General features: G+C 36.0%; 1 protein-coding gene across 8 annotated transcripts in view; it reads left to right on the forward strand.

The window, feature by feature from the left end:
• CMC1 (C-X9-C motif containing 1) overlaps positions 1-25,216 on the forward strand; it is a 78,771-nt gene that overhangs the window by 27,538 nt on the left and 26,017 nt on the right. Inside the window, exons 1-2 of one of the 8 annotated variants that reach the window (XM_016940091.4) lie at positions 22,867-23,533; positions 24,330-24,558. The exons of 6 other annotated variants lie outside the window; for them this stretch is intronic. In XM_016940091.4, coding sequence (XP_016795580.1) covers positions 24,387-24,558 — 172 coding nt within the window. In that variant the 5' untranslated portion in view covers positions 22,867-23,533; positions 24,330-24,386. Of the gene's footprint in view, positions 1-22,866; positions 23,534-24,329; positions 24,559-25,216 lie in introns of those variants that run through there. One more of the 8 variants, XM_063805532.1, reaches the window with a different exon arrangement.

A 25,216-nucleotide genomic window follows, 5' to 3' on the forward strand; every position in this document is an offset into this window, starting at 1 on the left:
TTAATTTCTCCAGCACTGTATTGTGACAACACATGTGAAATGTTGTCTACCAGGGAGGCTCATTAGAGACTCAGTCCCCAGAATTTTTATTGAGAGTTTGTCATTTGGGAACCCTCTGCCTAACATGTACCAAAATTTCAGATTCCCAGAAGGAAAGCAGGTGTTCAGCATAAATCATATTGTTTGCAGAAACAGTTTGGGCACAGTGAGCCACTCTTATCAATTACGAAATGGTGGGGACACTCCCAAGATCCGAGTTCTCCGATGCCACCTAAGGGCCAATCTTGCAAGCAAGCCTTTTAAGGATAGCAGTGTCATGCCTGCTATGTTAACTCTTTTCTGCACATGGACATAATAAAAGTTACTTAGCAGTAACTATTTGTGTATGCCTATCATGCCTGGTGTTATGCCAATGGAATCATGAGTAATAGGCTTATATCAATCATAAATACAGCTGAATTATTTTAAAAATAACTGAACAAAGTATATAGCAGTCCTTCTTATCTGTGGTTTCACTTTCCATGGTTTCAATTACCTGTGGTCAACTGAGGTTCTAGTTTTATCATTTCATATCATCATCATAAGAAGGGTTAGTATAATAAGATATTTATAGTACAATAAGATATTTTGAGAGAGACCATATTCACTTAACTTATATTGTTACAAACATTCTATTTTATTAGTTGTTGTTAATCTCATACTATGCCTAATTTATAAATCAAATTTTATCAGGGGTATGTATGTAGAGGAAATAAACATAGTATACATAGGATTTGGTAGTATCTGCAGTGTCAGGCATCCACTAGGGGGCTTAGAACGTATCCCCCATGCATAACAGGGGACTACTGTATAATGGTTATTACTTACTGATCCAGTGGTTGTCAATTGTATGTGTTAGCTCATATGCTCATTATCAGACTCAATAGCTTATTATGATTATCTTGTTTCTGAAAACAGGACAGTTTTGCAATAAAATTATATGTAGTTGGACATAAATACCCTTGAATAAAATGGCTAGTTTTCTTCTCACAGAGGAAGATGCAGTATATTTTGGTTTTAGAAATAAATGAAATTTTACTTTAAGTTCTGGGATACATGTGCAAGATGTGCAGGTTTGTTACATAGGTAAACTTGTGCCATGGTGGTTTGCTGCACCTATCAACCCATCAACCCATTACCTAGGTTTCTTTTTTTTTTTTTCTTTGAAACCGAGTCTCTCTCTGTTGCCTAAGCTGGAGGGTAGTGGTGCAGTCTCAGCTCACTGCAACCACTGCCTCCTGGGTTCAAGTGATTCCCCTGCCTCAGCCTCCCAAGTAACTGGGACTACAGGCGCACGCCATGACGCCTTGCTAATGTTTGTATTTTTAGTAGAGATGGGGTTTCGCCATGTTGGCTAGTCTGGTCTCAAACTCCTGACCTCAGGTGATCTGCCTGCCTTGGCCTCCCAAGTCCTGCCATTGCAGGTGTGAGCCACCACACCTGGCCAATCCATACCTAAGTATTAAGCCCAGCATGCATTAGCTATGTATCCTGATGCTTTCCCTCCCTCCCTGCCCCCAACAGACCCCAGTGAGTGGTGTTCCCCTCCCTGTGTCCATGCTTTCTCATTGTTCAGCTCCCACTTATAAGTGAGAACATGTGGTGATTGGTTTTCTGTTCCTGCGTTAGTTCCTGCTGAGGATAATGGCTTCCAGCTCCATCCATGTCCCTCATTCCTTTTTATGGCTGCATAGTATTCCATGGTGTATATGTGCCACATTTTCTTTATCTGGTCTATCATGGATGGGCATTTGGGCTGATTCCATGTCTTTGCTATTGTGAATAGTGCTGCAGTGAACATACACATGCATATATCTTTATAATAGAATGATTTATATTCCTTTAGGTATATACCCAGTAATGGGATTGCTGGGTCAAATGGTGTTTCTGGTTTTAGGTCTTTGAGGAATCACCACACTGTCTTCCACAATGGTTGAACTAATTTACATTCCCACCAACAGTGTAAAAGTGTTTCTGTTCCTCCACAGCCTCACCACATCTGTTGTTTCTTAACTTTTTAATAATTGCCATTCTGACTGGCATGATATGGTATCTCATTATGATTTTGATTTGCATTTCTTCAATGACCATTGATGTTGAGCTTTTTTTCATGTTTGTTGGTAGCATAAAGGTCTTGAAAAGTGTCTGTTCATGCCCTTTGCCCACTTTTTAATGGAGTTGTTTGTTTTTTTCTTGTAAATTTGTTAAGTTCCTTGTAAATTCTGGATATTAGACCTTTGTCAGATGGGTAGATTGCCAAAATTTTCTCCCATTCTTTAGGTTGTCTGTTCACGCTTATGATAGTTTCTTTTGCTATGTAGAAATTCTTTAGTTTAACTAGATCCCATTTGTCAATTTTTGCTTTTGTTGCAATTGGTTTTGGCATTTTCGTCATGAAATTCTTGCCCGTGCCTATGTCCTGAATGGTATTGCCTAGATTTTCTTCTAGTGTATAGTTTTGGGTTTTACATTTATGTCTTTAATTCATCTTGAGTTAATTTCTTTTTTTTTTCTTTTTTTTTTTTTGAGATGGAGTTTCACTCGTGTTGCCCAAGCTGGAGTGCAATGGCACGGTCTTGGCTCACTGCAATCCTGCAACCTCTGCCTCCCAGGTTCAAGCGATTCTCCTGCCTCAGCCTCCTGAGTAGCTGGGATTACAGGCATGTGCCACCATACTCGGCCGAGTTAATATTTTTTTCTTTGTTTTTTGAGATGGAGTCTCACTCTGTTGCTTAGGCTGTAGTGCGGTGGCATGATCTCAGCTCACTGCAGCCTCTGCCTCCTGGGTTCCAGTGATTCTCCAACCTCAGCTTCCTAAGTAGCTGGGACTAGAGGCATGTGACACCACACCTGGCTAATTTTTATGTTTTGATAGGGATGGTGTTTCACCATATTGACCAGGCTGGTCTAGAACTTCTGACCTCAAGTGATCCACCTGCCTCAGCCTCCCAATTGAGTTAATTTTTGTATAAGGTGTAAGGAAGGGGTCCAGTTTCAGTTTTCTGCATATGGCTAGCCAGTTCTCCCAGCACCATTTATTAAATAGGGAATCCTTTCCCCATTGCTTGTTTTTGTCAGGTTTGTCGAAGATCAGATAGTTGTAGATGTGCAGTCTTATTTCTGAGTTCTCTATTCTGTTTCATTGGTCTATGTGTCTGTTTTTGTACCAGAACCATGCTGTTTTGGTTACTGTAGCCTTACAGTTTGAAGTCAGGTAGCATGATGCCTCCACCTTTGTTCTTTTTGCTTAGGATTGTCTTGGCTATATGGGCTCTTTTTTTTGGTTCCATATGGATGTCAAAATAGTTCGTTCTAATTCTGTGAAATTTTTCCAATTCCGAATTCTAGTGGATGCTTGACAATGGTAGTGTCATGGGAATAGCATTGAATCTATAAATTACTTTGGGCAGTATGGCCATTTTCATGACATTGATTCTTCCTATCCATGAGCATGGAATGTTTTTCCATTTGTATCGTCTCTGATTTCCTTGAGCAGTGGCTTGTAGTTCTCCTTGAAGAGGTCCTTCACTTTCCTTGTAAACTGTATTCCTAGGTATTTTATTCTCTTTGTAGCAATTATGAATGGGAGTTCATTCATGATTTGGCTCTCTGCTTGTCTATTTTTGGTGTATAGGAATGCTTGTGATTTTTGCACATTGATTTTGTATCCTGAGACTTTGCTGAAGTTGCTTATCAGTTTAAGGAGCTTTTGGGCTGAGACAGTGGGGTTTTCTAGATATAGGATCATGTCATCTGTAAACAGAGACAGTTTGACTTCCTGTTTTCCTATTTGAATAACCTTTCATTTTCTTGCCTGATTGCCCTGGCCACAATTTCCAATACTGTGTTGAAAAGAAGTGGTGAGAGAGGGCATCTTTGTCTTATGTTTGTTTTCAAGGGGAATGCTTCCAGCTTTTGCTCATTCAGTATGATATTGGCTGTGGGTTTGTCATGAATGGCTTTTATTATTTTGAGGTATGTTCCATCAATACCTAGTTTATTGATGGTTTTTAACATGAAGGGATGTTGAATTTTATTGAAGGCTCTTTTTTGCATCTGTTGAGATAATCATGTAGTTTTGGTCTTTAGTTCTGTTTACGTAATGAATTCGTTTATTGATTTGCATGTGTTGAACCAGCCTTGCATCCTGGGGATGAAGGTGACTTCATCGTGGTGGATAAGCGTCTTGATGTGCTGCTGGATTTGGTTTGCCAGTATTTTATTGAGGATTTTCACATTGATCTTCATCAGGGATATTGTCTTGAAGTTTTCCTTTTTTTTTTTTTTTTTTTTGAATTGAAGTCTTGCACTGTCACCCAGGCTGGAGTGCAGTGGTGTGATCTTGGCTCACTGCAAACTCCATCTCCCAGGTTCAATCGATTATCCTTGCCTAAGCCTCCCAAGTAGCTGGGATTACAGGCGCCCACCACCACACCTGGCAAATTTTTTTGTGTTTTTAGTAGAGATGGGGTTTCACTATGTTGGCCAGGCTGGTCTCAAACTCCTGACCTCGTGATCTGCCCACCTCGGCCTCCCAAAGTGCTGGAATTACAGGTGTGAGCCACCACGCCCAGCCTTCTTTTTTTGTTGTATCTGTGCCAGATTTTGGTATCAGGATGATGCTGGCCTCATAAAATGAGTTAGGAATCCCACCTCTTCAGTTGTTTGGAATAGTTTCAGAAGAAATCGTACCAGCTCCTCTTTGTACCTCTGGTAGAATTCAGCTCTAAAACCGCCTGATTCTGGTCTTTTTTGGTTAGTATGCTATTTATCACTGCCTCAATTTCAGAACTTGTATTGTTTTTTGTTGTGAGCACTTAGTGCTATAAATTTCCCTCTTAACACTGCTTTAGCTGCATCCCAGAGGTTCTGGTATGTTGTCTTTTTCTTCTCATTGGTTTCAAATAACTTATTTATTTCTGCCTTTATTTCATTATTTACCCAGGAGCCATTCAGGAGCTAGATGTTCAATTTGTATTTAGTTGTATGGTTTTTAGTGCGTTTCTTAATCTTGAGTTCTAATTTGATTGTGCTGTGGTCTGAGAGACTGTTATGATTTCAGTTATTTCGCATTTGCTAAGGAGTGTTTTACTTCCCAATTATGTGGTAGATTTTAGAGTAAGTGCATTTGGTGATGAGAAGAATGTATATTCTGTTGATTTGGGGTGGAGATTTCTGTAGATAACTGTCAGGTTCACTTGATCCAGAGCTGGGTTCAAGTCCTGAATATCTTTGTTAATTTTCTGTCTTGATGATCTGTCTAATATTGACATTGGGGTGTTAAAGTCGCTCATTATTATTGTGTGGGAGTCTAAGTCTCTTTGTAGGTTTCTAAGAACTTGCTTTATGAATCTGGGTCCTCCTATATTAGGTGTATATATATTTAGGATAATTAGCTCTTCTTGTTGAATGGATCCCTGTACCATTATGTAATGCCCTTCTTTGATCTTTTTGGTTTAAAGTCTTTTGACAAAAAGTAGGATTGCAACTCCTGCATTTTTCTGCTTTCCATTTGTTTGGTAAATTGTCCTCCATTCCTCTATTTTGAGCCTATGTGTGCCTTGGCATGTGAAGTGGGTCTCTTGAATACAGCACACTAATGGGTCTTGACTCTTTATCCAGCTTGCCATTCTGTGTCTTCTAATTGGGGGCATTTAGCCCATTTACATTTAAGGTTAATATTGTTATATGTGAATTTGGTCCTGCCATCATGATGCTAACTGGTTATTTTGCCAACTTGTTGATGTAGTTGCTTCATAGTGTCATTGGTCTTTGTACTAAAGTGTTTTTTTTTTTTTTTTTTTTTTTTTTTTGCAGTGGCTGGTAACAGTTTTTCCTTTCCATATTTAGTGCTTCTTTCAGGAGCTCTTGCAAGGCAGGCCTGGTGGTGATGAATTCCCCCAGCATTTGCTTGTCTGAAAAGAATCTTGTTTCTCCTTCACCTAGGAAGCTTAGTTTGGCCAGATGTGAAATTCTGTGTTGGAAATTCTTTTCTTTAAGAATATTGAATATTAGCACCCAGTCTCTTCTGGCTTGTAAGGTTTTTGCTGAGAGGTCCACTGTTAGTCTGATGGGCTTCCCTTTTTAGGTGATCTGGCCTTTCTGTCTGGCTGCTCGTAATATTTTTCCTTCCTTTCAACCTTGGAGAATCTGATGATTATGCATCTTGGGGTTGATCTTCTTGTGGAGTATCTTACTGGGGTTCTCTGAATTTCCCTAATTTGAATGTTGGTCTGTCTTGCTAGGTTGGGGAAGTTCTCCTGGATGATATCCTGAAGTGTGTTTTCCAGCTTGTTTCTCCATACTCCCTGTCTCTTTCAGGTACCTTAATCAGTCATAGGTTTGGTCTTTTTACATAATCCCATAGTTCTTGGAGGTTTTGTTTGTTCCTTTTCATTCTTTTTTCTCTGATCTTGTCTGCCTGTCTTATTTCAGCAAGATAATCTTCAAGCTCTGAAATTCTTCCTTTCAGCTATTTATACTTGTTGCAAATTCTCAGGTTGTGTTTTTCAGCTCCATCAGGTCATTTATGTTCCTTTCTAAACTGGTCATTCTGGTTAACAGCTCCTGCAATGTTTTATCATGGTCCTTAGCTTCTTTGCATTGGGTTAGAACATGCTCCGTTAGCCCAGTGAAGTTTGTTATTGCCCATCTTCTGAAGCCTACTTCTGTCAGTTCATCCATCTCAGCCTCAGCCCAGTTCTATGCCCTTGCTGGAGAGGTGTTGCAATCATTTGGAGGAGAAGAGGCACTCTGGGTTTTTGAGTTTTCAGTGTTTTTTAGTTGATTCTTTCTCATTTTCATGAGTTTATCTAGCTTCGTTCTTTGATGTCCTTTAGATGGGGTTTTTGTGAGGATCTTTTTGTTGATGCTGTTATGCTGTTGTAATTGTTACTGTTAGTTGTTTTTTTTTTTTTTTTCTTTTTCTTTTTTTTTTTTTTTTTACAGCCATCTTCTGTAGGGCTGTTGTGGTTTGCTCGGGGTCCGCTTCAGACCCTATTTACCTGTTTCCCTCCTGCATCTGAAGGTGTCACCAGTGGAGGTTGCAGAACAGCAAAGATGGCTGCCTGCTTCTTCCTGTGGGATCTTGGTCTCAGAGGGGCACCGACCTGATGCCAGTGGGAACGCTACTGTATAAGGTGTTTGGCAACCCCCCGTTTGGGTCTCACCTAGTCAGGAGGCACAGGATCAGGGACCCATTTAACAAAGCACTCTGGCTGCCCCTTGGTGCAGGGCATGTGCTGCTCTGGTGGGAATCCTACTCGTCTGGACTGCCCCAGTTTCTCAGAGCCAGCAGGGGAAAGACTAAGTCTGCTGATATGAGGAGATTGTAGCCGCCCCTGCCCCCAGGGTCTCCATCCCAGGGAGATCAGAGTTCTGTCCATAAACCCCTGACTGGAACTGCTGAAATTCCCACTGGGAGGCCCTGCCCAGTGAGGAGAGATGCATCCAGGTTTGATCTAAACAGGCAGTCTGGCCACTATCTGCCACAGCCACTGGGCTCTGCTGTGGGAAATTCCTCCTGGGTCCAAACCACCCAGTCTCCCTGGCACCGGCAGGGGAAAATGGCAGACTGGAGCTGCAGTGATGGCTGTTGCCCCTTCTTCTGGGAGCTCGGTAGTCTTAGGCAGCAGCCATCATCTGCAGTGATGGTGGCCACCCCTCTCCCTGGGAACTCAGTAGTCTTAGGCAGTCCCAACCGCCTAGCCAGTCCCAGTGAGAAAACCTAGATACCTCAATTCCCAGTGCAGGATTCACTTGCCCTTGTCATTCTTGGTGGGAGCCTTTGACCGCAGCTGTTGCAGCTGTTTCTAGTCAGCCATCTTGGCCCCAATGAAATATTTAAATGCTAAAAATTTAAATGACAAAATTAGTGAGAATTTTGTCAGGATGGATGAATATAGTTTTTTAAACAGTTTATGTAACTCATCTTTCAAGGTATAATTGTGTAAAATCTACATTTGAACACAAATGCGAAGAATTACGTATCTTGAAATTTTAAAATATTGTTAAAATGAATATATATTATTATAAAATGTCATAGCTTTTTTACTAATACTTCATTAATGATATTTTATTGTTCTAATCTTCCTAGACATTAACTTTGAATTATTTTGCTATAATAGACTTAAATACTTTCATGAGAAATTAATCTAAAATTAAATATGGCCTTTAAGCAGATGTGCTTGTATATACAATCTGAGTAGAAGATCATACTTCAGTTAAGTTACCTGATGATCCTGCAGTTGCAGTTGGCATTTTTTCCTGGTAATCAGAGCCTGACACTGGTAAACATTTTGCAAATACCCACAGATAATTATATTTTACTGAAATACATTTTTATAGGAATCTTATATATCTGTTGGAAAAATAACAAAGGAGGCAGTTTGGTTTGTACAAAACTCTGGAATGTATTAGACTCTCAGATTTAAAACCAGTTATTAATAGCCCGTTTTTGAGGGTCTGGGGACAGAATTTGCTTTGAGGCGTAATGTACAAAAGAGATAAAAGCAGTTTTATTGTATTGTGCTTCATTTTGTTACATTTATAGAGCCAGCACATGACAGCAATGTGTGATTTTGATGAAGCAGATTTTAAATCAGAAGTTATAGGTGACAGTTGCAGCCTAGTATGTATCTCCTTCCACTTCCTTTTTGTGGTTTTCTCTTTTGGGAGATAGAAAGTATAGAATAAATTCTAAATCCTATAAATCAGCAGTTTTAAAGAATAATGATTTCTTATGATTTATTCAAATTTTCAGAATATTAAATAAAGGTGATAGAGATTTTATTCTGAGGCCCATAAACAAGTTTATCTGGTGTCATATTTTAATACATTGGTTGTCTCCATTGTATTTGCATTTGGTAATACTGTTTGCATATATTTTAGTGTTAGTCAAATATTACATCACTAAAAATATAATTTTACAAAGCAAATAAAGAATTTTCTGATTCCTTTGAGCACTTGAACCTTAGTGTTATGTGGAACGTACTCATTTAAAATATTTATTATTCCCTGTATGTCAGTTACCATTTTATAACAGTGAATAAAATAGACAAAAATCTTGAAAGTTATGAACTTTAGTGGGGGAGGGGAGGATAAATAATAAACATTATTAGTAAATATAAGTGCCTTAAAGAAAAATAAATTTCGATAAGGTCAGTGGGGAGTGCTGATGTTGAAAATGAGGCTGCAGTTTCTAATACGTGATCAATATAGGTCTCACTGAGAAAGTGACATGTGGACCAAATTCTTGAAGGAGGTGAAGGAGTGAGATAATTCAGATATCTCTGAGAAGAATGATCTTGGCAGAAGGAATATCATGTGCAAAGACCCTGAGGTGTAAGTGAAGCTGGCATGGCTAAGGGACACCAAAAAGGTCACTGTGGTTAGCTTGGAATGAATGAGGGGTAGAGTGAATAGGGAGGAGTTCAGCAAAATGATTGGAGGCGGAATCTTTCAGGGTCTTCTAGGTACTGAGGACTTGTAGCTAGTAAGGAGAAAAATGGAAAGATGAAGATTGCTTTGAACAATGAAAAGAGACAGGGTCTGATTTATAATCAGCTCTCATTGCTATGTTAATAATAGGTGGAATAGGGACAAGGGGAGAATTAGAGGCACTATTTTTGTCTGATTGTGTGATTGATGTGATTGTGTGATTGATGTGATTGAGATACTCCAACTGACAGATGATGGTGGACTGGAGGGGTGGTAAAAATGGAAGTGGTGAGAATGAGCACATTTGAGATGTATTTTGAAAGTAGAGGCAACAGAGAAAGAGATGGCTCCTTATTTGTCCTGAACAAGTAAAAGAAGAGGAGTTATAGTTAGCAGAGATGAAGAAGACTGTGTGTGGAGAAATTATTTTATTTTATTTTATTATTGGTGGTAGATGGACTCAGAGTTTAGTTTTGGATATGTTAACTTTGAAGTGTCTTATTAATTATTGCAGCGTGAAACCACTTTATCAGACAGTAGTAAAAATCTCTCTTATAAAGGGAAACAAAGGAGTAGAATGTTTGTACAATTGTGGTGGTTCTAATGTTTTTGTGCACATTATGCAGGTTCTCTTTTCTGTTAGTGAACTATCAGTAACATGTTCAACTTGGATAGTGATAGATTAAAAATTGACATTTGTATTCCTTTGCCTTCCTCTTAAGATTTCAGATAGACCACTCTCCCTCCAGAACAAACAATAACTACACTGATTTGTTAATTCAACAAACTATCCTTCAGTACTACTATGTGCAATACATGGTGTTAGATACAGTGGGGAATAGAAAGACATGGTGTCATAGCTCAGTAAAAAGAGTAAATTACCTATTTGGTATCATCTGACTTGTTAATATAGCAGGACCATTATTAGAATTCAGCTATCTTTATTCCCAGCCTAGTGTGTTTTCCATAATAATGTACCTTTTAACTATGTCAAAGATAGCAAATACAGTTCATCTGTGTCAACTTTAATCAGTTGATAGTGGCTGTCTAGCACATTGTGAATGGGGTCAATCAGAAAGAATGTCATTAGATCAATTAGCTATTACTTTATATTACCTAAACTTAGTATAATTTAAAATTTGATAATGAGTTTATTCAGTTTATAAAGAGTTCTGTTTTTGGCATGGCCTAATAGCTCCATTGCACAATTCCTTCTGCAGAAAACTACTATAACCTATGAACAAAATAGGAAAAATAACTGCCCGAAAGCACTGGAGAGTAAACAAAAGCAGACAGAAAATAGAAGTCAAACATTGAAGGAAGGAAATAGCACTGGGGGAGTCCCTGCCAGGTAGGGTGGCTGAAACTCTTGACAAACAAAACCCCTCAGTCTTGTTGGTCTGAAGAACCAAGGACAGGGTTTGGTGTAGCTGCAGGCCTTGGAAACTGTGTGTGCATGCATACTCAAAGTAAATTAAATTGCCTGCTTAAATGAAAAAGAAAAAAATTATTCAGAAAAAACAGAACCCAAACTTTCTACTCGTATTACTCACAACATTTGCAGTAGAATGCAAAATTATTCAGTGTACACAGAAACAAGAAGACATGAACCATTCTGAAAAGTAATCAATGGACTAACTTCAAGATAACTCATATGTTGCTATTAGCAGACAAGAATCTTAAAGCAGCTGTTGTAATTGCTTAAGAACATAAGGGAAAATATGTTTGCAATGAATAAAAATAGGAAATATTAACAGAGAATTTGAAGCAATAAAAAAGATCCAAATAGAAATTCTAAAACTGAAAAAAAAAAAAAAAACAACTGACATAAAACTTTTAGAATGGAAATGAATAGGAATCATAACCTAAAGATAGATCAAGGAAATACCTAAACAGAGAGGGGAAAAAAAAGATTTAAAAAATGAGCAAAACCGTTATGGACTTGTAGGACAATAACATAAGGACAACCTTCATGTAAATGGAATGGCATACTTGCCAGAATGGCTACAATTAAGAGCACTAACAACATTCACAAAACACACATCTGCCCAGTGACCTAGCAACTCTTTCCAGGAGAAATGAAACTACGTACACCAAAAAGGCCTGTATGCTAATATTTGTAGTAATGTATCTATCAGTAGCCAAAAATTGAAAATAGCCCAGATTTGTCTCAAAAAAAGAAGGGATAAGACTAATTGTGGTGTACTTGTACAATGGGCAATAAAATGGAACAAACTACTGTTCTGTACAACAGTTGAGATGAATTTCAAAATTATTATCCTTAGTGAAATGTAAGTGAAAAAAGTGTGTACTCTTTTAATATTATGTTCTAGAACAGGCACCATTTATATAGTGTTTCAGAATAGACAAAACTAATATGAACAACAGTTGCACTACGTGGGAGTGGGACAAGTATTGATTGAAAAAGGATATTAAAGGAAGTTTCTGGAGTGATTTTAATATTCTGTAGTTTTCGGTGGTTTGTATCGCACAAAGGTATAGTTTTGTTTCATTGAATGGTATATATTAATACTCATTTATTTCATTTTAGATCAATGTTATCTAATTAGAAAAATGTAGACAAATATTGAACTCTTATCACATGCATGATGAAGTATTTCTGGGTAAGAAAACATATGTAATGTATAGTGTTGACAAGATTTTGGAAAAGCAGGTATTTACACTGCTGGCCAGGAATAACAGCATGAAAGGAGCTTGTTTTTAAAAAATTCACAAAAATTCATAAATGTGGCTACTCTCTTACTTAGCAATTCTACCATTAGGATTTTATCTTAAGGAAATGATAAGAGATGTACAATAAAATATGCATAAGGATGTTCAACATAGCATCATATATAATATGGAATATTGCCAAAAATGTAGTTGTCAGCAGAGTCTGATTGCTTATATAAATTATGGTACAGCCATAGGATATAAGATACATACATTTATAGTCACAGTAACTGTGTTGATCAGTGTGAGAAACTAGTTAACAATATATTGTATTTATTCAACAGTTGGCAAACTGCAGCCTGATGCCCAGATTTGGTCCACGACCTATCTCTGTAAACAAAGTTGTTTTGGAACACAGCCATGCTCATTTACTTATGTATTGCCTATAGCTGCTTTCACACTACAGCAGTAGAGTTGGGTAGTTGCAACAGAGACCATATGGCCTACAAAGCCTAAAATGTTTACTCTTTGGCTCTTTACCAAAAACATTTCCTGACTCCTGGTTTAATCAAATTAAATTCTAGAAACACAGGAAAGGCTTGCCTAAATTAACTAATTCCGTAAATTTATGAATACTTACCATGTATCCAGCCCTGCACGTAAGCTGTCTACATAAATGTGACTGAAACAGATTCAGTCTGCATTCTTATTGAGTTTAAGTATGGCAGGGGAGATAGTTATCAAATAAATATTCAAATTAAAATTGATTCTATAAAGGAAGAGTGCAGTGAGGAAATGTTAACAGGTATTATTTCTAAGTGTTGGTAATATTGGCAATTTTAAAACTTGATTCCTTTTCTGAGTTTTTTCTAGGATTTAAATATATTTCATTGGAAAAAGGTAACGAAGATTGAGTAGGTAACTAGACATTGCTTCAGTAATTTTTAAAACTTCTGATATTGCTCTGAATGCACAGAATTAAGTTTAATTTACAGAATTAAGTTTAATATCATGTCTGTTAAATATTATTGGTTGCCTATCACATGTTCAATACTGTGAGAAGTGCTGTAGATACAGAGTCGAAGTCTGAGACTTGCTTTTGGGTACCTTATTGTGTGGATGATAAGAGACAAACCACGCACAGAAAATAGAATTACACCATATAAAACAATTTATAATAAAATACCTCCATGTTACTTTAGAAAAAAATAAGCCAGTGAATTCTGATATAGGCAGGTGAGACTTAATGAAGTATGTGGGTTATCAACTGGACCTTGAAGTACGGCTAATTATTTGGCTAAGTATAGGGAAACTGGAAAAACATTTCAGACCAGAGACCCAGGATTTAAGGCACAGAGGTGAGAATGGGCATGTTTGTTGATACAGCAGCAAAGAGATTGACCTTAGGAGACCAGTGGTGCATTAGGGGATTAATGATGTAGATAAAGACTGAGAGTCAAGGCTGATTTTGGAGTGTCTTAACAGTCTGAAACAGAAGTTTAGATTTGATTTCTGGTTAAAAAAAATCAGAAGAATTTGAAATCTGTTCTTTCTACCTCCCTTTATTCCTTTTTTTCCTCTTTCTCTTCTGCGTATTTCCCTTCCTAGGAAAATACTTCATAGAAATAAAATTGAAAGATTAATTTTACCACCAAATACAAGACAAATTACAAGTTTACTTTTTAAATTTTGGCTTTCTGCATTCTTTTAAAACTAGAAGCTGTTTTCCATTAACAGTGACAGACAGCAGTGTAACCATGTGTGTTTGCTAGAACTAAAGAGACGTCCCTATCTCAGATTGCTGTGGCATAACCCCTGGCATTTATTCAGAGTGAGGCTGTTTTAAGAGAATGAGCATTAACTGCAATGTAGTCCTACAGAGATAACTGAACAGTCTTTTTGTTATTGTTGTTCTTACAGGTGTCCTAAGGCATTATTCCTTACCTTCTCTGGAGAAATTGATTCACCAGATTTGTCAGATTTTTAAATCCAATATTTTGTTTTATTTGAAATCCTCAAAGCTAAAGAAATATGTTCTTTGCTCTAAGAATGGCTAAATAGCTAAACACAGTTTAATCTTTTAATTTAATGGCTACTGACTTGTGCTTACATAATCTGAAAGTTCACATTGTTAGGCTGCTTTTTTCCTTCTAATCAACACCAGTAATTTTACTCTGCATTCTAATATATTACCTGTGTCATTATCTTTAAAATGCATGCACGAATGATCTGTTTACATTTAACTTTTTCATCCCTTTGATTCTTCATCATAACCTTAAAACTTTGGTTTTAATGACAACCAAATTCAAACCAGAACAAATTTAACTCTAAGTTCATATTATTAGATATCTTTCCTTATTTCAGCTATCTCTACCAGCAGAGCTTAAGAAAATCCGATTTGACTTGACTAGACTTACTAGGACATATCTTTCTGTAAGATTTCCAGGTCATCACACACAGCTCAGCTTCTTTTTGACTTTCTGAACTTTGCCATGTATTTACTGCAAAGTATTTCTGTAGTTCAACCCTGTACTCATACCTTCCTAGTCAGTGACATTGCCAAAGAACCAAGTCTTGCATAGAATTAAAGTGATGGGCAGAATCTTTATGATATTTTTCAAAGTGCTTTATGTAAAATATTAGGTAATTGACTAGCTTTAGGTCAAACCTTGGTAAATATCAAGCACATGATTAGAAACCAGTTCTTGGCCAGGTGTGGTGGCTCACGCCTGTAATCCCAGCACTTTGGTGGGCTGGGGTAGGCAGATCACTTGAGGTCAGGAGTTCGAGACCAGGCGGGCCAACATGGCGAAATCCCATCTCTACTAAAAATAAAAAAAAAAATTAGCCAGGTGTCATGGCGCATGTCTGTAATCCCAGCTACTCAGGAGGCTGAAGCAAGAGAATCGCTTGGATGCAGGAAGTGGAGGTTGTGGTGAGCCGAGATTGCACCATTGCATTCCAGCCTGGGCAACAGAGAGAGACTCCATAACAACAACAACAACAACAACAACAAAGAAAAGAAGAAAGAAACCAATTCTCTGCAGTAATATATTGTCTTGCTTTTATAGTTGTCTTTTTAAGCCTATTGGGTCCTTGAGCATTTTATGTGGTGATTTCATTTCCATTCTAACTGACTGTTCCAGACAGATGATATGCCTTTATGGTGACGGAATACCCTGGCTTTATTGACTCAGTAGGAACAGTTGTATTCCATCTCAATACAGATTACTGCAATTACAGTGTCTGCTTATTTCTTGTCACTCACCTACACAGACTGAACTAGACTATCCTAGGAGAAAAGTCAAAACTCTATTTGGAAATTTGAAACCCTCTTTAAAAGCAGCTAGATGTTCATTGAATCCTAGATTGTGTCAGTACAGTGTACAAATTTAAATTTAGGATATGTTGCATTGTATTTTTTTCCTGGTATACCTCCCATAGATATATTTTATGCCTAGATCACAAAATTTGAACTTTTGGAAATTAGAATATCTGAAGATTTGACTTAAGTGTACTTTGTGATGCATTAGTGTGAAAAATCTTAATTGTTCCTTTCCCTCTCATTTTGGCTTCAGAGATCATCTGTGGTTGACTTATTTATTGTTGAGCATATTGAGGAGCTCTTTCATTTCATTAGTACCCAGTGATTTTCAGAGTAGACCTAAATAGGTCTACTATTTACTGCTTCAGTGATTAAGGCTTCATGCAACTTCTTTTGTGTTATCTTTTTCTTTCATATCTTCCCTGGTGAAGTCTGTTTAGATGATGAGATTCAAATTGTCATATTCTTAGAGTAGAACCTTTACTTTGCCTGTACAATCGAAGTGTATTGGATCCTCATCTCTCACACACAGGCTAAATCAGTGATCCTCAAACGTTCATTGTACTTCAGAATTATCTAGGAATTAAAACAAAACAAAATAATAGTGCACATGTTTCTCTCCACAGAGAGATAATTGCATTTTTTTTTCCCAAAGCTTTCAAGGTGATTTGAATGTGCATCCAAGGTTGAGAAATAATGGATTAGCCAAAGGAACAGAATGTCTCCTTAAAGCAGCCCATAGCAACAAACCATACAGATTTTGCTCATTTGTGTATCTTAAAGTTACATAATTTATTATCTAAAGCACTCTTCTATATAAGCCATACGTTTTTGGCTGTTTTTGTTGTTAGATTTGTGTGTGTGTGTGTGTGTGTGTGTTTGCTATTTCTTGACCTTTACTTCCCTTACTTCCATCTTGGAGGTTAAAAGCCAAATTATCTAGGCTAGGTGTCAGGTTCTTTTCCAGTAGGCCAAGGATTCTTAGCAAACTCTTAGAGAATAAGAAATTATGCTCTGGCAGCCTTAAACCTTGACCTCTTTTGTATCCTGTCAATTATATGGCTGCTTCCTTTACTAACCCTGTTGCACACAAACTTCACCTTCTTTAGCAGCTTCTTCCTACTCTATGTTCCATCAGTGCATTCTTTGATGTTTCAGTTTTCATATATGGATTCTAATCCAAATGAGCAGAAATTGCTTTGTGATTATTGAGATTCCTAAGTACTTAGGATGTAATGTTAATAATTAATTGATGAATTTAGTGAAGAAAATGATTGTGACATGGAGAAAGAGTCTTTAACCAGCATGTGCGTGTATTTTCTGTCCTTACCAAGATGATGGTTCTGTTGCTGAGTACAGTAGCTAAGGAGGTACTGGTGACCTTCTCTGCTGGGGAGGAAGGACTTGTGACACAAAATACATATTTTCCTTCAAAAGCTGTTTATGGATGGAATTATAATTTTGTTCCAGTTAGTGAATACATATTGTAGAAAATATATACAGATAAAGAGAGTTGATTATGTAAAAGTCTTATTTGGGTTAAAAAAAAAACATGACTTTCTGTCAAATATCACATGTTCTCACGTATAAGTGGAAGCTAAGTAATGTGTACATAAGGGTACAGAGAGTGGAATAATAGACATTGAAGACCAGGAAAGATGTGAGGGTAGGAAGTGGGTAAGGGATGAGAAATCTATTGGGTACAGGGTACTGTATTCAGATGATGGTTACACTAAAAGCCCAGACTTCCTCCCTACACAATATATCCATTTAACAAAGCTGCACTTGTACCCCCTACATCTATACAAATAAAAAGTGAAAAAAAAAAAAACCCACGACTTTTGGACCAAGTTATCAGTTAGTTATTATTATTCTGTATATTGTCCAGGTAAATTCTCAGCATTTTTTTTTTTTTTTTTTTTTTGGGACAGAGTCTTGCTCTGTCGCCCAGGCTGGAGTGCAGTGGCGCGATCTTGGCTCACTGCAATCTCTGCCTCCTGGGTTCACGCCATTCTCCTGCCTCAGCCTCCCGAGTAGCTGGGACTACGCGCCCGCCACCACACCTGGCTAATTTTTTTGTATTTTTAGTAGAGACGGGGTTTCACTGTGTTAGCCAGAATGGCCTTGATCTCCTGACCTTGTGGTCTGCCTGCCTCGGCCTCCCAAAGTGCTGGGATTACAGGCATGAGCCACCGCACCTGGCAGCATTTTCTTTTGTGCTACCTTTTTTGGTATATACATTTTATACTTGTATATGTCTAATTTTTGAGTTTCATTAAAAAAGGCTGAATCTAAGATATCATTGTTGGCCTTGCTAGCTAGTACATTTTTATATTGATAGAATAACTTTTTTTGCTATGTCAGTATTTTGTGTGGGCCTGTTTGAATATCAGTACTTCTTCCTCATGAAATAGCGTTAACTTAGTCGGGCAGCAAGGAACCTCTTGACATTTTGACTTTGAAGAAACATTGTTTTTCCTGTAGTGTTTTATACTGGATAGTTTATATAGGGTTGTTATTGAAATTGGATTCTTCACTTTTTTCCCTGTGAGTTTTAACGTGTCATTTAGTGAATGTAAAGTTATGCAAAACGTTTATATTAAATAGACTTGTTAAGTATGTCTTTCCTATCTGCTACATGATTCCTACTGAGAGTGTTAATATTCACATATTCATTTATGAAGTCTGTTATTCAGGAATATACCTATTTGTACTATAGTCTTCATTGTTGAATGATTGCTGTTAAAGAATGTATTACATAATGATATTTTGCATTAGTGAATGGAATATATCAATTTTCTTCTTTCCATTTCCTTTTTGTATTAGAGGAAAAGTTCCAAGATATAAGGAAGTAGGTCATGGTATCTATAAACTGCTGAGGAACTGAAGTGTATATTATGAAGTAAAGATTGAAGCTCAGTTGCCCTCTAGGGGTTCAATTTTAACACAGCACATGTAGAAATAATTTACTGAGATCTTGGGGGAAGGGTAGATCTGCTGAATGTGGGAGCCTATTTTTCATTTTCTGTTAGAGCCTGACTGGTCATTAAAAAGCTGGTTTTGATTATTTATTGCAAAAGGGAAGAATATATCCCAGTTTTGTAATATACAGACAGTTTAATGAAACATCCTTTTTGTTTGCTTAATTTTAAAGTCAGGGCTTTTGTGCTGGAATAATCCAACCGTCAACACATTTTCAGGTATTATTTGGTGACCAATTCTCGGATTCTTTCTAACATTCTTTTGTCTTCTCAGTGTCACCTCTATAGCACTTTTAAATCAGCTTCCTCCCTTATTCTGCCCAAATCCAAGAACAGACTCCAGTGAAGTGGCTTCTTCATGAATCCTCTCTACGTTTTATGAGATGTGATCATCATGAAACTTTTCCTTTTGGTTTCAGCACCTTTGACTGGCATCTTTGTCTGGATTAGTAAGACTATTTCTCTCAGTTTGAAACAGAATGGCTACTGGCTCTCTAGTTTAATTGATACCCAACTTTGTATTGATTGAGGTCCACATAATTTATGTTGGAATCTTTCTCTGGTGCAAAGTGCTCTACTTTGTAATTGCAGAGTTAGACTCCTACTGTTTTGGTAAGAGGGAGCAAATTTTTTTTTCCTGTTATTGAAAATGTTAACTTTGACTTGTGTAAATAGTAAATATGTTTATTGTATGTGCAGATATTTACATATTTTAAATAAGCACATTTCTATACTAAATTTGAAAATTCACATGGTTATTGGTATACTTTAAAAAGATTTGTGTGTTTTAATATATGCTTTTATTCCCTTCGAAGGATGCTATAAACTTTACTCCTTTTAATATACATTGGTTTTTATTTTTACCGTTATATTGAGCTTTTCTATTTTTTTCCTGATGATTCTGGAAAAACCTCCATTATTAATGGTCAGAATCTTTAGTTTTTATCATTGATTTATAGTAATTTTATTTTTAAAGTTCAGTTTTTATGTGTTATTTTACACTCTGAAAACCATGATTGGATTTCAATGTATATTAAAATATTAAATTGGCTATAATATAGCTCTGTGCTGTCCAGTATATTAGCCAGTAGTCACATTGCCTATTTAATTTTAAATTAATTAAAATTATATAAAATTTAAAATTGAGTCTCGTAGTGGTACTAGCCACATTTCAAATGCTCAGTAGCTGCATGTGGCTTGTGGATACCACATACGACAATGCAGACATCAATCATTTCCATCGTTACAAAAAAATTTATTGAACAGCTCTGGTATTGATATATGAATCTTCTTCAATGTGTTTTTCCTGTGTAAAATGAAACATGAAAATGTTATATGTCTTTATTTTATTAAAAGAATATTTTGGAAATAACTAAATTAAAAATGATCACATGTGAAGTGAGTTTACCTTTATCATAAAGAGTAGCATATATTTCTGATTATGAGCCAAGTGATATCAAATAATTTAATAAAATTATATATTTTGACATGTGTAAATACATCTACTTTATCTCCATCTTGTGGTAGAAGTATCTGAAAATCCTGTTAAGAATATAATTAAAGCTTATTCATTTTTACATTGACTTATCCTTGCTCTTTCTCATTACCGTAAATGTAACATTAAGTGTTAAATGTTTCTTTAGGAAATTTTGGGTCTTACTAAAGGAGCCAATTGAAAATAATTTTAGGTTTTATAGTTACTATTGAAGGTAAATGTACAACTGCAACTGCCACATTTTGACTGTGTGTTGGAATATTAAAACAAGGAATATAAACATTTAAATCATAGTTGAGAGGAAAAACAAAAAAGAAAGCTTTAGCTGCTTCCTTGCAAATGTAGCTTTTTGTTGTTAAAGAGGATTATGATGAATACATTTATGTGATAAATTTATAAAGTTTGATAAATTGTTTCATACTAATATTTTTTATAATTTTTATTTTTATAATTTTTTTAAGTATACTCACAGTCCTTTTGTGGATAATTATGATTGTAAGACTATTTTTGCAAGTAAATGAAAAAGTGATTATTAAAACACTTTGTAAACTGTAGCATTTTATACAAATACATAATCTTATCTTTTAAAAATATATAATATGAAATATTTGGTTGGGAAGACCATCTCAGAGGTTTAAGAACATATTTCCAATCAGGTTTATTTGTATCATTCTTTTATTTTCTTTTTTTTTTTTGATGAGTTTCTTTAAATATATTTTTAAAATTTTATGTTCTTTGAGGTTTTTTTTAAGTTTTTGAATTAAGACTAATACAGTCTGCAAAGCAGTATTAATTTAGAGTTATGTTTCAATATAGAAAAGTCTCGATGAGTGCTCTAAAAATTCTGAAAGAATTTTTTTAGTTAAAATCTAAGATTTCAGGAAGAATTTTGTGTAGCAAATAAACTTTAGCTAGGTATCATTTAGATAGTTTCTTTTTAAAATTCGTTTTATCTTACTAAGTATTGGAGAAGGAATAGTCTGTGAAATGGAAACACCTAAATTATTTATTTAGAAGATATTCCAAGTAGGTAGTAAGATATAAAAGCCGAGTATAACATGAGATATTTGTAGGACAATGAGAAGGTTAGTTTAATTATATAAAACAATTTAGTTGCCATTTAGGGTCGTATTTTGGTGCTCCTTGAAAGCCAGGCAAAGAATTTTAGAATTCATATAATAGAAAACAGGGATTTTTATGCTGCAAAGATCTTTATTTAGGGAGAAAATCTGTGATCTCAGAAACTTAACGTTAGATGAAGCCTGTGAGGTTAACTACTACCAATGCAGGAATCTTTCTAACAATATATGAGACTTCATCTTCAATACCTCTACTCTACTTCAGGCTTTCAGTATTTACTCCTTCCTGCATTTTATTGTTGTGGGGGAAAACAACATCTTGCTTTTAATAAAAAGGATATTCAATTTATGTAAGTAATGTAGAAAATATAAAATGCATTCCAAAAAATACTCTAAATTCTACCATTCACAAAGACAGACATCTCTCTGGGAACAAAAGGGTAATACAAAGGGATTATATTATATACACTACTTTTTTAGTGGAATTTAGAAAACAAAAGATTTGCTAAAGTTTATGTAAATGTTTCTTGATAAAAGATTACTTGCCTCCATTATAAGAAAACATATGAAACCCACTGACAAGTTTGAGTGATTATGTTTTAACTCCATATTCTAATTTTGAACAGTATTGAGTGATTCCCTTGTATGAAAGTACAGTTATACTTCCCCCACCTTTTCTCTTTCAGGTCCCAGTTTCTGTAAGTTGTAATTTTACATTGTCATAATTTATAATACTTATATTCTTTTCTGTAACCATAAATCCAGTGCTCATCACATTTTGTCTTTAAAAATTTTTTTTTGATCTGTTGCTTGATTTTATTGCCAATAGTTAATTTAATAAGAGTCTTTGGGTTCTAGAATCCTTGATATCTTTCATGGTTGGGAATGACTGCTTGTTGCCTAATAGATTTGTGACATGTAGAGTGGATATAATATTGTCAGGTCGTATTTTCTGTACCTCAGAACTTTGTAGATACACATTGCATCAGTATTTTATGACATTAAATGTTGCTCTGGGAAGTCTGAGAGCAGCCTGATTTTCATCCCCACTCCACCTTGCAATCATCCTACCATAGGTGACGTGATTTTTCTGGTTGGATCCTAGAAGAATTCTTTCTGTATCCTTGAGTTTGGAAGCTTAACTGGGATATATCTTGTATCAGTTCTTTCTGGAACATACTGTGCCCTTTTGTTTGTACATTTTTTTTAATCAGAAAACTTTTCTTAAATTATAATTGAAAATGTTTTTTGTTTCCTTTTTCTGGGGGAATTTTTTTCCTCAGAGATAACCAATCGTCCTTGGAACTTTAAAATGAGGATTAACATTTGATGGTATTTACTGCATAACTAATTATTCCAAAATGTAGTGGCTTAAAAGAGCACATATTTATTAATCTCATAGTTTCTGTGAGTCAGGTATCTCAGTATGACAACTGGGTCTTCTGCTTCAGTTTCTCACAAGGCTGCAATTAATGTGTTGGCTAAGGAGGGTCTGTGGTCTCATCTGAAACCTTGACTGGGGAAGCATCTGCTTTGAAGGTCACTCATGGTTGTTGGCAGCATTCAGTCTTCTGTAGGATGCTGGGTTGATAGCCTTACTTCCTTCCCACATGAGCCTTTTCCACATGGCAGTTTACTTCATCAAAACAGGCAAGCCAAGAAGACCAGAGAGAACATCTGGTAAGACATGCCACAGTCTTTTGTAACTCAGTCATAGAAGTGACATCCTGTCTGCATTACCATACTCTTGGTTAGAAGCAGATCACTAGGTTAGAAGCCTACTTAATGGGAGGGGTGACATGGACATGAAGGACATGAACAATAGGAAGCTGGGATCATTGGAGGCCATCTTGGAAGCTGTCTTCCAAAATAGTTGCCTACCATGCCTTGGTTTTCTCTGTTTGCATTAACCTTTTTTTCCCCTCTATATTTACTGTGATTATCTTGAGTAATTTAAATAAAATTTTTCATTTGAATTTTAGCTGTGTCTATGCTATTTCTTTTATGTTTCTAATATATTTATTAGCACTGTTACAGATTTGTTTTGGTCTTCAATTTATCTCTTCTGTCATCTCACTCTGTTTTATCAACTATTCCTTGAAGTCTAGTTTTCTTGAATTTATGTTTTTATTAAGTTCTAATAGAGTGTGACATTTGAGATGAATCTTCTTTTTCCTTAGGCATGTTTGCAGAGTTGCCTTGCTGTTTCTCTGAAAAATTGTGGGTGAATGCTCTTTAACACTTCTGCCACCTTTTTCTGATGTTTGTTTTCTCCTGTGGGCTATATTGTGAAGGCTGGGGTGTTCTTTTATGTACTTTCCTGAAGCCTGAGGGAGGGGGAGAGGGAGCACATGGCCAATGCAGTGTTTTTGTTAAGTAGCCTTCAGGAATGTTTCCTCTTTTCTGTGGGGTTACCTTTGGGTTATCTTCTCTATTAAGGGTGGATCCCTGAAAAATGGCATACCCTGGTGGTTTTTCTAGCCCCTGCTGAAATCCTTTGAAGGTGGGTAGAGGTTTTTTTATACTAAGTGTTTTTGTTTTGTTTTGTTTTGTTTTGTTTTGTTTTGTTTTTGCTTTTGCTTTATTTTTCTGTGGGCTATTTGTGCCTTCAGTCTACTTCTCTCAAAAACGAAGAGTGTTTTTAGCGGGAATTTGCAAGGTATTTTAACTCATTTTCTTTCCCCAGTGCATTCTAGGAGCTAGGATCCATGGCATGTTGAGCCTTGCCAAAATCTTTCCTTTTTTCCTACTTTTTAAAATTTATAGTATAATACTATTGCCCTTTTATGGCATAGGGGCAGCTAGCCAATTTTTGTCTTTTTAAAACTCTGTTTATCTTATAGAATATTGAGGAAGAGTTTAAGAGCTTACAATATCTTGCAGTTTTACCCAAAACTGTCTTCAATATCTTTTCAATTATTTTATTAGCATGAAGACTAGTTTTTTCTATCTAGAAAATTTCTTTTTCTCCTTCTTCCCTGATTTTACCCTTATCCTAAACGTTGTTGCTAGGTAAAGCTTTTTGAATTGATCATTTTAGTTCATGTCATTCCCCACTGCTTATGATCAAGCCTAAGCTCTTATATTTAAGGTCACCTAGGTTTTTACTTCAGCTTACTTTAGTGATGATAGTCTCATTCCCTTTCTTGAATTTTCTTTTCTGGATAAATTTAAATATTTTCTGTTTTCCCATAGATGCCTTAGGTAGATTTCTAAGATGTGGTTAGTATATAATAGGATGTTTGTATACATTATGGTTTTTAAAAAGACCTCTTAATCTCTTTATTGCCTTTCTGTAGGAACGTACTTATTTGTCAAGATTCGTCTAAAAATATGGTCTCCAGAAATGAACATAGATGTGCTGTGAGCTCCTTGCAGTTGTGATTGCGACACTGATAATTAAGATTGGTTTAGTTGTTCTGTCGTACTTCATCAAATTGTTGATTCACATTGAATTTATCAAACGTCATTCTATTCTAAAATGTGAAAGTATTTTTAACTTAAATGTAGGAATTCGCATGTATCCAGGTAAATTTTACCTTTAAACATTTTTTTGCTGTGGTTGTCCATACTATTGAGAGTATTTTGAATCTCCAATCAGTTCTCTCTTGTATCTATATATGCTAATCATATCTTTAGTGATTTCCTATACATCTCTAAATAGTAATTTTGTGGGAACGTAAGTGCAGTAGTTCTATTACTTTGCATCCTTTTAATTTCATATAGTTCTGTTTTCTTCCCCGTGTCTGCCTGGGTGACATGAGAGATTAAAGACTGTGGTTGTTCTGTGTATGGGCTCAAGCTGGATGGAGGAGTTGATATTAGAGAAAAGAGAAGCTTTCCATTTGATTAAGCTACAAATAGAGGGACTTTTTTTTTTTTTTCGAGTGGCTGGGGAGGTGACAGAATGGGAAGCATCAAAGGGAACTTTGGCAGAACTTGGTAATTGAAGAGAAAACCACTGAAGAGAAGCATGATGATGCCAGGAGTTTGATTTCAAATGATTTGTAAGAAACAGTGAACCAGGACACATTAAGTTTGAGGTAGATGGTTGTAAGATATCAAGAAGATACTCATCTTTAACGAAAATTTGCTTTTGAGGCTTATGTTCTAGATTTTAAAACAAAACACACAGTCTTTTTAAAATATTCTTTCTTTTTTTGAGATGGAGTCTTGCTCTGTCACC

The sequence above is a fragment of the Pan troglodytes genome, chromosome 2 (genome assembly GCF_028858775.2).
Source record: "Pan troglodytes isolate AG18354 chromosome 2, NHGRI_mPanTro3-v2.0_pri, whole genome shotgun sequence".
Lineage (NCBI taxonomy): Eukaryota > Metazoa > Chordata > Mammalia > Primates > Hominidae > Pan > Pan troglodytes.